Here is a 13,036-nt window from a genome sequence, read left to right as displayed (position 1 = left end):
ATAGTGCAACAATGAGAGTATAATAATTATACACATTTTTATGCTGAAGTAATTAAAAGTGATTTAGTGCAGCGCTAGGTACTGAAAGTTCAACTATTGGCACTTCCATTGGACCATCATGCACCTGTTACATCATTAATATAAAATGGCTGTTTGAAGATGTGTTAATTACGAATAGAAGGACCCTATACAATCCTATTTTGGGGGCAGAAACTGTACCAAACCGTATGAGGTCATGCCGTCGTGCTATAATAATTATGTTAATATACAATTATTGAAGAATGTGTGTAGCACAAAAGCAACTGACAATTATAACTAACATACATACATACATACATACATACATACAGTACAACATAGATGGACACTAATACAGTACAACAGTGATGATGAGTCACTCGCTTGAGTCTGCCTTGACAGCGCTCACACACTTAGCCATTGTGAGCGATGATCGACTAATGGAGTCTGTCATATAGAACTGGTCCAGCCTCTCCTGGTTCACGGAGAGGGGGGTGGGCTTGAGGGACGCTTGGGAAGACTGTGTGTGTGTGGGGGGGGGGGGTAGAGGTTAAATATATATGGAGACAAAGAAGGACAAGAGGATACAAAAGTACAATCATACATGTACAAGTATAATTATGTATATCAAACTAAGTTGAACACGGTATACAGACACAATTATAGTAAGGTATTATGGGCGACTGGCTTCATCCACATGTATACATGTACATTTCTCAGTACACAGCATAATAAGCGCTCACTTTGAGTAGTTTTCCTGCCAGAGCAAAGAAGTTGGCTGGTTGCAGGTCGTCGTATCGTACCATGTGCGGGGCGACCTCCGCCAGTCTTTTCCTCACCCCCGGCAACTCATCGTAGGGAAGCGTGAATCCAGATATCTGTAGGGGGGGGGGGGGAATATCATGAACCAAAGAATTAAACACCAACCCTGTACATGCATACGTGCAGCTATATATAGTACATGCAATGCTACATCGAGTACTGTACCAAGGGTTTTTAAAGCTGTTCTCATTATAAGCTTGGTGCAGTAGCTGTACAACACCAAACGGGTAAGCATCATTACATTAACAATTAAGTTATAAAGTTATTACATTATACATGTAACAGTAGTGTGGCTATAGAGTGGTATACCAACCTCAGAGAGAGCTCTGATGATCTTCCAGTCCTCCCTTGCCTGTCCAGGTGGAGTCACTGCCACTCTGAACACACACACACACACACAAGGGAAAGAAGATGACATTGTAACATCAAGGGTGTATAAAATCAAGGTTGTATAAAGGAGAGGGCATGCAACTCACATCTAGTACACGTAGCTAGCAGAGTTCAAACATGGGCACACACAAGAGAAAGAAGATGACAACATAACACTATATGTACTAACAGGAGTGCATGAATGCACTCCTGGTACAAACAATGAAACACATTCCAATCCAGTCATTAGTTAAAACTGTTCTCTAGGAAACGAGCATTTGTATGGAATGGATCAACTGTACCCACCTGGTCTGCTGTGCCCTTCCCTCTGTGTTGATATAGGTGGCATTCTTCTCAGTGTAGGCAGCACCAGGCAGAACAACGTCCGCAAGGTAGGCACCACGATCGCCATGGTGACCTAGTCACATGACCAACACGGCAATGAGCATACAGTAGTACATTATACAATGCCAAGTGAAACTAAATGTACTCAATGTACCTTGATAGATGACAAAGCAACCTTCAGGAATGTCTTCCTTCTTCAGTTTGTCTCCGTCCTACATAAAGAGTGAAAACTTGAGGACAAACTACATGTACATGCGAGTGGCTGTATGTATGTATGTATGTTTTTGATAACTCGAGTGGCTGTTCCATACAGTTGGGATTGGTTTAATGTCAGGGACACTAATAATAATTATGCTCCAATTACAGTACATGACTTCACTTCTACATAATTATGCTATCATGCATGTGCATGTGAAATGCTAACTAGTATAGCTACTTACTGCTCCTAGTAGATAGAGGCACTTGGCTGCACTGAGACTGTCCGCTGTTAGTCCAGCCGTGTAGCCAAGGTCCAGTGCACCCACCTGACTGGCAACCTGGACACAAAACACACGCACACTCAGTATACATATTTTCCTAGCCATTATAAATAAGCCAATGGTCAAAGAACATACACAAATACAAGTTTCTGTGTAATAGATCTACTCAATAATTATACTGTAACACTAGGAGCCCATAAACAAGGAAATTTACTAATATTTAATGTGATATGGAAGACTCCCCTTCAAATAACACGCACGTACAAAAAACACCTGTTTCTATGTATTATTATTATACTAAGTCACGTATTTTAGACCTATATAGAAGCCCCCTTAATACTCCGTGAAAAAACACACACAAAATATCCGTTTCTGTGTAATAATCATTGTAATACCAAGTCACTAACTTTGCAGTATTACAGACCCATATTTCAGCCCCCCTCACCACCTCCTCACCCTGTGCAGAATGTTGAGTGGGGTCCAGCCTTGGTCTGACCCAGAGAGAGCGCTAGTGATCCCGGTCACCACTGATAGTAGCCCTCCACCATCCTCCCTCTGGAGACAAGAGCTACCAACCACGATGAGTGGTCTCTTAGCCAAGGACAGTTTCTGGGGGGAGGGGGGGGGAGGGAGGTTATTCACAGTAGAATATAATTTATGCACACCAGTGAATGGAAAATCGTGGATATCTGTCTCACCTTGCTGAAAGGATGCTTTCCACTGGCAATGTCTTGTAGGACGGTAGTTGAGTCACCAAGATGCTGTGTGTGTGTGTGTGTGCAGACATGTAGTGTTAGCCGATAGTACACACATGGGAGTTGACCACACCACAGTGAATACAGAGAATGTGGTTCACCTCATATTCGTAGGTGAGGTCCAGCTTGGGACCGATCATGGCCACCTCCAGTTCATTGTGGATGAAGCTACATACACACAGATAAAGACAGTAAGTACTGTATACGATTAAGGGATACACAAAGTACTATTGTGTACAAGTGTCAACATGTCACACTTTTCACGGCCTGCATGAAAATATGGATAAAGCATTTCTTTTGTATCTATCTGTATAATTTATTCCTAAGTCTTAGGTAGTACATGTACATGAAGTTAAATGAGTTACACTGAGATTGGGTAAGGAGCATCAAATTGTAAGGCCATCCCTCAACCACATACCTCTTCCTGATTCTGGCATTGATAAGAGGAGCCTCAAAGCGTGGGTTAGTCCCAACCAGCAGCAACAAGTCAGCTTCCTGTATAGGGGATAATGCAACCATTAAACATGCTGCATGTGATGCAAAAACATGGAGAAAAATACAGCCAAGCAAAAACGTAAATGTGTTTTGTACGCTGATGAGGTATGTACATGTAGGTATGCTACTTGTACATGCATCAGACCATGTGTTTTCACAACATAGCGGGTAATTTTCGTGGGGTAAAAATTCTTTCAACTCGAAAAACGGTGGTATTCGTGAATTAAAATTTCGTTTAGTCTCGTTGCCTGAACTGCATTCATACATGTACGTTATGGTAAGCCACGCCTACGTTAAAATTTCGTGGAGGTCAGCTTGCCCACAAAATAAGGAATATTTTACCCCACGAAAATTACCCGCTATACGGTATACACACACCTCAATGCCAGCAATGCCAGAGTTGAGGATATAGCTGGATCTCAGGTCAGTCCCTGGTCCAATGGAGGGGAAGGCCTCTTCCGTGTGGAGTCTCTCCGATCCCATCTTGTTGAGCAGGTCTTTGAGGGAGACCAGTGACTCTGCGTCCACTAGATCACCCACCACACCCACCAGCTGGTCACCCTCACTCGTGCTCATCTGTGTGTGTGTGTGTGTGTGTGTGTGTGGGAGGGTGTGTGTGGGGGGGGGGCAGGACAAGTACTGCAAAGGAGCTACACGTATACGAAGATACAATTATGCTGAAGATAAAATGTAAATCTGCTTCTCTACATTTTGATACTCTAAAACCCCATGAACAGAATAAATACACGAGTTTGGTCTGTTGAAACGGTCAGTTTGGCCCTATTCTTTCTACATTACCTGCAAGAAAGAGTACTCTTGCTTGGTGCAAGTTTAAGGTGTGCACTGAAATCCACTGTACAAATTAATGGAGCAGAAACGTACCCCAGCAGCTGCAGACATGAGAGCCTCCTCCCAGCTGGCCTCTGTCAGCTGACCCGACTCATTCTTCACCATGGGGACTGTTAGACGCTGACTCTTGAGACCATCATAGGCAAACCTGCACAAGTGTGTGTGTGTGTGTGTGTGTGTGTGTGTGTGTGTGTGTGTGTGTGTGTGTGTGTGTGTGTGTGTGTGTGTGTGCGTGTGTGTGTGGGGTGGGGGTTGTCAAAACACACTAAAAACACAAAATTAAGGAATACAAGTTAGATAGTTCATAGCATTTAGTTGAAAAAAAGGACTCAACAACATACAATGTACATGTACAATTATGTACACCATAAACATGCTACATGCATAAACGGGAGTAGCGTAAATTTTTAGACTGTACTTATTATTAATACTGCACACTACATCAATGGAGTTAGCCTGCTCAAGCAATACTATCATCAGAGGTACCTACAGTAGCCTTGATAGCTACAACACACTACACTGTGCACTAAGCATCTAGTGTGGTGTATATACCAGGTAGTCATGTGACCCACCGTGTCTTGTCTGAGATCCACTCCTCATTGATGTCTTCATTAAGCCGAGGCAGGATCCTCATCACCTCTCCACCACGAGTGTTGACTACTATGTTACTACCTACTGCATCCAGCACATCCACTGAGTCAGTCTTCCTACAGGGACAAGGGGGGAGGGGTTTCAAGAGAATGAATTATAGACAACTGAGTAAGTAAGTATGAGCTACCTTGAGGAAGCTCAAAAACACAGCAGGGTAATCGTTTATATTAAACGTATGTATAGCTGCACAAAGGCTGAGTGATAGTTACCTGAGCTCCCAGGGTCTGGCAGTGAAGGAGTAAGGTTTGGACGTAAGCGCTCCAACCGGACACAAGTCTGCAGGGAATCAGAGGAATCTCATTAGCTACAGTGTCTGTACGATGTGAACTCATTGAGAGGGCTCTCACTATAATTATTTTTCACTGTTCCCTCCTTGTCGAAAATGGCCCCAAAATGACCTCTGTTTCAAACCCACCATTTCAAAGATATCATTTCAGGCTTTCAAAAGTTCAAAAATTTATAGGAATTGGACGACCAGAACGCAAGTTATGGCCTAACAAAGATCCTACTCCGCTTTACGTTAGCTAAAATTACAGTACAGACATAACTGGAGTGAGTCTTTACAAGTCCTACAATAATCTGTATTGCAAAGTTCACTCCACAACTCACCGATGACATTTCCCGATAGTTCGGACCTGAACATCTTCTCAACATAAGTGCCGACCTGCATGTCCCCCCCTCTGCCAGTGGTGCCCAGGTCCTCCACTCCAGCCACCTCTGTGCCAAACCTGAGGAGGGGCAGAGAATGGGCAACTCAGACTAAAGTTGGTGCTGTAAGTACTGAGCTATTAGCATTACTTTTTTAGCCACTGTATACATGTACGTACTATTTGTACAGTAAAATGTATTGAACCAACTTAACTTAAGCCACTGTATATTTTGCGTACAGACAATTATCATGACATGTACAGTAATCGAAGTAATTGACTAATCGTAACGACGGCGTACAGTAAGTTTAGGCGCTATGGCTCTCACAGTACATACTGAGAGTATGAAGAGAATTTTGTAATTTTCGTTAAATACAGTACTACGCCATCACGATTGACACCACTACGCAGTTGAATGAACTAACCCCCCTCCCCCACACACACACTTACCTGATACACCTGGTGCAGTGGATGCAGCGAGTCATGATGGTCTTCACGAGGGGACCAATGTTCTTATCCTCCACCGCCCTCTTCCCTGAGTACTGATTGTCCACGAATCGACTTCTATCGCTCCCGAACACCATTGACTGGTCTTGTAGGTCACACTCTCCACCTTGGTCACAGATGGGGCAGTCCAGTGGATGGTTCACTAGCAGGAACTCCATCACACCCTCCCTAAGTGTGTGTGGTGTGGGTGGTGTGTGGAAGGAATCTCTATAGGAATATCTGTACACAGTCTTTGCTCAGAGCTTCTTATGCAAACGGTGGGTAGGGATTTGTGTGAACATGACTAAAAGAAAAATACTCAATAGCTAGCAAAAGTGTAGAAATGCACACTGTATGCAGATACTAGTGGTATGCTTTATGACCTACACAAATAGCCGTACAGTTAGTAGGAGAACATCTCTAACCTTGCCTTCCTTGTGATTTCAGAGTTGGTCTTGATCCTCCAGCCAGCCATGACAGGCATTGCACAGGCTGCCACTGGTTTAGGGGACTTCTCAATCTCCACCAAACACATTCGACAGTTCCCGGCAATTGAGAGCCTTTCGTGATAACAATACCTCGGTATCTCCACGCCAACCATCGCACACGCCTGTAGGACTGTGGTACCTGGGTCGACCATCACTTGCTTATCGTCCACAAACACTTCGACTTTCTTGGGAGGCTCTCCAGCCGCAGCACTGTATGCATGCTGGGTACCACCTGTGTGTGCACGGAAATGGATAAAATTAAATTATGAAATTTCTTGGAATTATTTGTATTTTTATTTAGTTCATGTACATCAAGGTTTAGCAGTAAGCACAAATGTTCTTACCTATAGCCCTGGGTAGGCTACAAGCTCTCCTTGCCAAGTGACGTAGCATCCTTAGGAAGAGAGACAAGAGAAGATCAGAAACTCTTCTTCTGATCTTGTGGATCTCACTGTGTCATGTGTTTCTAGCTAAATTCACGTGTGCAGAAAAGGGGGAGGGGCTGACCATTGCTGCAGATGCAGGTTTTGGAGGTGGGATATTATCCAAGTCTAGCTTCATTTGTTTGGTCAATGGTGTGTGCAATCTCAGACAGTGCCCTATGCTGCTGTAAAGACTTCTGTGGACGTTGTGGAACAGCAAATCCAAAGAACAGATGAACAGAGGTGCTCCTGAAATAGAACTTTTCTTGTATCCATAACAACTGTACCTCCTACTACAAAACATGAGCTGAGAGATGGTGTTACTTAATTCTGGCTATACGATCATCCTCACGCTTCAACTACTGCTTCTACTGGTGGACCTGGTCTGTAACTCATTCTCAATCCTACTGGGACAGAACACAATCGTTCTGTTAGTCCTCTACATGGTACAAGATATTGCCCTCGTCTTCTCCATCATTCTCCTATTTGTTGCCTTCTTTAGCACGTTCGCATTCAAGGCTGGACTAATTTCAAGTCTCATCAAGAAATTCTCTGCGTCTCTACTCATTGGACTACTGTACCTGTCGCTAACGGTTGCATACCAAATATGGAATTTAGCCGTAAGGTGGGAGCAGCCCATCATGTACCATTGGACTGAGGGTCTTCAAGCTGTGTACGTACTTCAGAAGCTTATAGCGGTGATATTCTACTACTTCTACAAACGAGCCGCCCTGAGGCTAGGTGATAACAAATATTACGAGGACTCAGAGTGGATGAGAAAACAATTGAATGCTAGATAGCTAACAGGAAATACATTTCAATCATCACTTATAAATTTGTTTCATTCTTTGAAAGTATGTTATATAATTATAATTATACTCATGCATAGGTTCAGAATAAGTTCTCAAATTGATTGTGTCAGTTTTGCATGCATAATGAGCACAGATGCATGAACACAAACATGGATCCACACATGCCTGGATATAATTATAATTGCTGTTACATAAGTACGAACATTAATTGAGTCATGTTTACAATTTCTGTCTAGCTATCGTTCCCTCCTCCACTGCCACCATTGTCCAGAGCACTTTCAACGTGACAAATAATCAACATCAAGCAGATCATAGGCAGCCAGAGGGGTGCTAGTACCATGCAGGGCCGTATATTATAGCCGTCAACACTCTACATGCACACCTACACTCTTCTCATAGCCTTATCCATGCATTTCCTCTTAAACGTTCTCCTTTACATTTCTGCAATGGTGGGGGAGTGGTGATCTGATTTGACAACATGCATATAATTATAGGCTATATACCACCTCTTTCATTTAAAGCAGGTGGTATACATGTACAATGTACGTATGCACGTGAATATAGACTTCAATTATTGTTTGTCACATTAAGTTATGAATAATTACAGTTTGAAGTTATGTAAACACACACAAAAAACAAGAAACCTAGCAGCCACTGTTGGTCTGCCCAAACAAGGGGGAACACTATATATATACTATGGTATATTACTGCGCATGCATGCATGGCAACTGTTTTCCGCTCACCTGTGTTTCATGGTCTTAGCGTTGTCTATGGAGAGCACCTCCTGGCAGCTGACTCTTCTATCCTCATGCAGCTTGGCCATGCCTGAAGCAACAGCTTTATAGAGATTATAGCATTTTTGATAACAGGCTCTGTAATTACAAATGTTTCAGCAACAACAACATTAATTTCTTTATCAGGGTAAAAAAGCAATGAATGGATACAACCAGGAGTGCATGATACAACGAAAGCAATTAATTAAGTATATATACGTGCAACAGGACAAACACCATTATTTATACATACATAATTCTAAGAGTTGTTTAGTCTAACTTTGCTGCGATAGCTGTGCCAGCGACAGCACCACTCACGGCTCCAACGTACGCTCCAACGATCAAACCAACTATTATTCCAGGAGGGCCTCCAACAATACCAATAAGAGCTCCAATAGTGCCAAGTGTAATAAACCCACCCACACCCCCTATTACATTTGCTTTACGTAGCATATACTCTATCTTTTTATTGTCATACACAATCGGCTGCTGCCCTATAGGCTTTTTAAAATCATCTTCTTGTACATCAGTGTCTCTTTTCATGCGATCAGCATTTGTTTTGAGTAACACTAACCGGCCTTCCCAAGTAGAAATAGCAGCAAAGCAATGAAACCAGAGGTTCGATAGCCAATACTTGCAGACTGGAAGATCTGGTTCACGATAATACCCAGCCGGAACAATGAGTATCTTCTCAGCAACTTGTTGGTCAATCTCTACATCATGGGTTAAAATGTGCACGATCTGATTTTTCCATTCCTGCAGTTTAGCCTCGACTGCTATTTTCTTTTCTGCGAGTGGGAGATATTTGATGTGAACATCATCGGCAATGTAATTGGAAAAGGTCAGAACAATGACGGTGTTGCTCCAAAACTGAGGACCAAATTCTCTCGTAAGTTTCTTCATCGCAACAACATCTGGGTTGTCATCCCCACCACTGATGAATCTTGTCTGGTGTACATCGATACAGTACATGGTCAAATCTCTCTCCTGGCACATCTCCTTCATTTGTTGCAGGTAATCCTCGTTATCGGTGCCATCTTGTAGACCAGGGCTGTCCCAAATCGTCATGTCGATGTCCTCCTTTTTGGTATAAAAGGCTTCGACATCAGTTGTGCAGGCCTTGGTAATACTGCTTCCTTCTTTAGCTTTAGGTAAAGTAACTCCAAGAATTCCATTAACAAGAGTAGACTTCCCAGAGCCAGTTTTTCCAGTCACAAGAAGTTTGAAAGATTTAGCATTTTCGTACACTGTCTTCATTTGTTTGGGGTCAATTTTACCTTTTAATTCTTCTGGTAAATTTTTGAGAAATTTGTAGAACTCGTTTTCAACTTTAGTTCGAACTTTAGTTTTTGAGCTGCCTTGCTGTTGAGTACCAGCAGAAATTTCAGATGTGTCGTCATCTGTATCCGTCTTATCAGAGACTACCTTGTCATCGGTTGATAAACGTTCAAACTTTTCTATGCAAGAGTCGTTTTTTGTGGCCATAATTAGCTATAGTATGTATACTATACTCAAACAGACTCTGACTGACTAACACACACTCTCCTTATTATTGTGATCAGTGTTAAATACATTCAAAGAATGAGCTCTCAAAGGGGAGTATAGCGAAACTAATGAATATTATGAACTATGAACCCATGTGGTTATACACACATATTTTACAATAACTATAATTTTATAAGTACGAATACATGCCTTCAATATCCTTATGAATGTGCGATGAGTCACATGACCATTAGAAAGATATTGAAACAGTTAGATCTACACATCTTCTCTTCTAAAACTACCAGGGGTGCTTTGCTATATAGCACTATATATATATATATATATATACACACCCACATGCATTTACTGCAGGGCAGTGCAGGCCGGGAAGCACCCTAGAACACATTGATGACTATTAAATACCATGTATAGTATATATAGCTTCACACCCACACACCAACACACCCCACACCCCACACCCATGCATACCTCACACACCTGTCCTGCAATTCTAGCCCTTCAGCCACAGAAAGGCCAACTCTCCAGTACAAGGTCACCACCAGCCTCCTTTTCAGCTATGGTTCTGAAGGAGGGTTGTTGTGTGTGCCAGATTCTCATGGATTCTGCAACAGGTTCAATACCTATAATGCTGCTGACCTTTCAGTTGACAGATGAAACAGACATCTTGTTGAAGGTTGAGTCATGACTCCATCAAACAATATCTGCAGATAATTATAATTATGCATGCATGCATGCATGGCTATACGATATACATGTACATATATATATTGTAACCTCAAAGCCTGCACGTATTTTAATCGGCCTGATCTCGAGGCTAGGGGGGGGGATAAAAAATGTACTGAGAATATGAAAACTCCAAGTATTAGTGAAGAATATGTACATGTGATAGCACCTAATACTAATAGCCTGAAACAAACCTATATATGGATTTTGGCCGTGTAAAATTTGATCTCTCATAGCTCTGAAGTGTTTCCGCATGATAATGCAATCATGAGCAATCGTGATTATATAAGTTGATCATAATTAAAATAATACTGAATGAAACAAACAGAAATAAATTATAATGTCACATAAGTATGAACATTAACTATATACGGAGTCATGTTCACAGTTTCTGTCTATCGTTCCCTCCTCCCCCACTGCCACCATTGTCAAGAGCACTCTCAATAACATCAAGCAGGTCATAGGCAGCCAGAGGGATGCTGGTACCAGGGCCGTAGATAGCCGTCACTCCAGACTGGTAGAGAGCAGCGTAGTCTTGGGGAGGGATAACTCCCCCGCACACCACCAGGATGTTAGGGCGACCCAGGGACCCCAGCTCCTCAATTACCTGTAGCAAAGAAAATCAGCTCAATATTACGATTCCATGCAGCTATACTGCATGGAATGTTTCTAAAGACTATAGAGTTTAGGAAAGAAAGGGAATTAATCGAAGGAATTGGACCTCTGTTTAAGTATAGGACAATTAACGGTGATGAATTATCCCACTATATAATCAGAGGCTCCACTGGAGTGAGTGGGTATAGCACCTCACCTTGGGGACGAGGACTTTGTGACCTCCAGCGAGGGAGCTGATACCCACCACATGGACGTCAGCATCCACTGCCTGTTGGGCCACCTGGGCGGGGGTCTGGAGGAAAATTAAGGAAGGAGGATAGCAAACATATTTGTTTCTGAATTAAGCTGACGCTATTCTAAAGGAAGTTTTAAAGGTATGAAGAGGTTCGCAGTGGCTTAAAATTAATTATCAGCCACTACTACCTATAGGCTTGCCTCGTTCACTAGCGTACGTACGTACCTTTCAGCCAGGTCTAGTACAGAGATTCAACACAGTCATCTGTACTCACCGTGAAGAGTGGTCCAATGTCCACATCGAACCCCAGGTCAGTGAACCCTGTGGCGATGACCTTGTATCCTCTGTCATGACCATCCTCCCCCACTTTGGCTACCAGGATACGAGGACGACGCCCCTCTCTAACCTCAAACGCCTGCACACATGGGGAGAGGATGAATTAATTTCAGGAATCAAAACAAGATGCTACCAAACAACGATTAATATTCTTACATTCATTGCATGTCCGTTCCAAAGAAATAATTGCCTTATACTGGTTGACACAATGCTCTCACACATCACACACCACACTCCTCACACACTACACACCTTCACACCCCTCACACACTACACACCCCTCACACACTACACACCTCCACTCTCCTCATAGCTTTGTCCACTTCCTCTGCTTGTCCATACTCGGACACGTACGCTCCACTGACCATCCTCGGCACAGCAACATGGCGACCATGAACCTTCTCCAGAGCATCTGATATCTCCCCCACGGTACAGCGAGCACGTGATGCCTGAATGGACAAGTGAAGGAGATTGCCGTCCCCACTCTCAGCAGCTTGAGTGAGGGCGGTTAGGGCAGAGCTGACAGCTGATTGGTCTCTGGTGGAGCGGAGGGTCTCCAGTTTACGTTTCTGCAATGGTGGTGGGTCTGATTAGACAATAGTTATAAGCTCCTCCCCTCCACAGGCCTCTACCAAGAAGGAGAGGAAGTGGGCGTGGGGACCAAACTATGGCCTATAATTATTGCTCTATTCATATTGCAACAGATGGTGTACATGTGCGTGTGTAGGTATGCACGTGAATATACTTTACTTGTTTGTCACATTCCGTCATGAATAATATGAGACATAATTTTTATTAGTAACCGATTTCGGTGCCTAACAATTTCTTAAAGGAGGGTGAACCTGTCTACTGTGCTCACCTCATCTTAGATATGTAATACATCCATACTTGTATACGTTGCAGGGCGACCTCTTTATTGCAGCCACTGTTGGTCTGCCCAATTAGTAAGGAGGATAGCTAATAGACAGGTATCCCTGGCAACTATATCACTACAGACAGGTATCCCTGGCAACTATTCCTCTCACCTGTGATTCAATGGTCTTAGCGTTGTCGATGGAGAGCACCTCCAATGGCTCCTCCTTGTCCAGAGTGTACTTGTTCACACCAACTATCGTGTCTGTGGCAGGAAGTAATATCTAACAATTGGAGCGTACTTTTAATAAAAACATTGTTGAGTACACAAACGATATAAGCGTACATTACCCTAGCT

The 13,036-nt window shown here is 42.9% G+C and overlaps 4 protein-coding genes across 10 annotated transcripts in view; 1 reads left to right on the top strand and 3 right to left on the bottom strand.

Moving 5' to 3' along the window:
• Nucleotides 1-255: 255 nt before the first annotated feature.
• On the bottom strand, nt 256-6,907 carry LOC135347337 (NADH-ubiquinone oxidoreductase 75 kDa subunit, mitochondrial-like). Its single transcript, XM_064545292.1, has 18 exons — nt 6,749-6,907; nt 6,342-6,636; nt 5,881-6,105; nt 5,393-5,511; nt 4,993-5,059; nt 4,705-4,839; nt 4,166-4,280; nt 3,662-3,859; nt 3,207-3,283; nt 2,890-2,956; nt 2,732-2,794; nt 2,490-2,642; nt 1,995-2,090; nt 1,709-1,766; nt 1,516-1,627; nt 1,154-1,217; nt 762-896; nt 256-538 (listed from the first exon to the last, which is right to left on the bottom strand). Exons 1-18 carry the CDS (start codon nt 6,795-6,797, stop codon nt 395-397), a joined length of 2,172 nt encoding a protein of 723 aa, XP_064401362.1. The 5' UTR covers nt 6,798-6,907; the 3' UTR covers nt 256-394.
• A 4-nt stretch (nt 6,908-6,911) lies between these two features.
• On the top strand, nt 6,912-7,739 carry LOC135347338 (transmembrane protein 138-like). The gene has a single exon (XM_064545293.1). The coding sequence runs from the start codon at nt 7,141-7,143 to the stop codon at nt 7,624-7,626; it is 486 nt and encodes a 161-aa protein (XP_064401363.1). The 5' UTR covers nt 6,912-7,140; the 3' UTR covers nt 7,627-7,739.
• Nucleotides 7,740-8,504: 765 nt separating this feature from the next.
• LOC135347336 (uncharacterized) lies at nt 8,505-9,964 on the bottom strand. The gene has a single exon (XM_064545291.1). It carries the CDS (start codon nt 9,894-9,896, stop codon nt 8,682-8,684), a length of 1,215 nt encoding a protein of 404 aa, XP_064401361.1. The 5' UTR covers nt 9,897-9,964; the 3' UTR covers nt 8,505-8,681.
• An 892-nt stretch (nt 9,965-10,856) lies between these two features.
• LOC135347316 (methylmalonyl-CoA mutase, mitochondrial-like) overlaps nt 10,857-13,036 on the bottom strand; it is a 56,528-nt gene continuing 54,348 nt past the window's right edge. For all 7 annotated transcript variants that reach the window (XM_064545263.1, XM_064545264.1, XM_064545262.1 and 4 more), the window contains 5 exons: nt 12,852-12,943; nt 12,123-12,395; nt 11,765-11,905; nt 11,452-11,547; nt 10,857-11,247 (listed from right to left, as the gene is read on the bottom strand). In XM_064545263.1, the coding sequence (XP_064401333.1) occupies nt 11,023-11,247; nt 11,452-11,547; nt 11,765-11,905; nt 12,123-12,395; nt 12,852-12,943 (827 nt within the window). In that variant the 3' untranslated portion in view covers nt 10,857-11,022. The remainder of the gene's footprint in view (nt 11,248-11,451; nt 11,548-11,764; nt 11,906-12,122; nt 12,396-12,851; nt 12,944-13,036) is intronic.

This window comes from Halichondria panicea, chromosome 14, assembly GCF_963675165.1.
Source record: "Halichondria panicea chromosome 14, odHalPani1.1, whole genome shotgun sequence".
NCBI classification, from domain to species: Eukaryota; Metazoa; Porifera; class Demospongiae; order Suberitida; family Halichondriidae; genus Halichondria; species Halichondria panicea.
Note: the sequence above shows the minus strand (reverse complement) of the source record. Positions and strands in the feature narration are given on the sequence as shown.

What these genes read in the sequence shown, in the direction of transcription:
- LOC135347337 (XM_064545292.1), bottom strand. Translation starts at nt 6,797, where the DNA reads ATGCTACGTCACTTGGCAAGGAGAGCTTGTAGCCTACCCAGGGCTATA. An exon ending in TCATGTCTGCAGCTGCTGGG is followed by an intron (nt 3,860 to 4,165) that starts GTACGTTTCTGC and finishes ACACACACACAG; the next exon opens with ATGAGCACGAGTGAGGGTGA. An exon ending in TCATCAGAGCTCTCTCTGAG is followed by an intron (nt 897 to 1,153) that starts GTTGGTATACCA and finishes CCCCCCCTACAG; the next exon opens with ATATCTGGATTCACGCTTCC.
- LOC135347338 (XM_064545293.1), top strand. Translation starts at nt 7,141, where the DNA reads ATGGTGTTACTTAATTCTGGCTATACGATCATCCTCACGCTTCAACTA.
- LOC135347336 (XM_064545291.1), bottom strand. Translation starts at nt 9,896, where the DNA reads ATGGCCACAAAAAACGACTCTTGCATAGAAAAGTTTGAACGTTTATCA.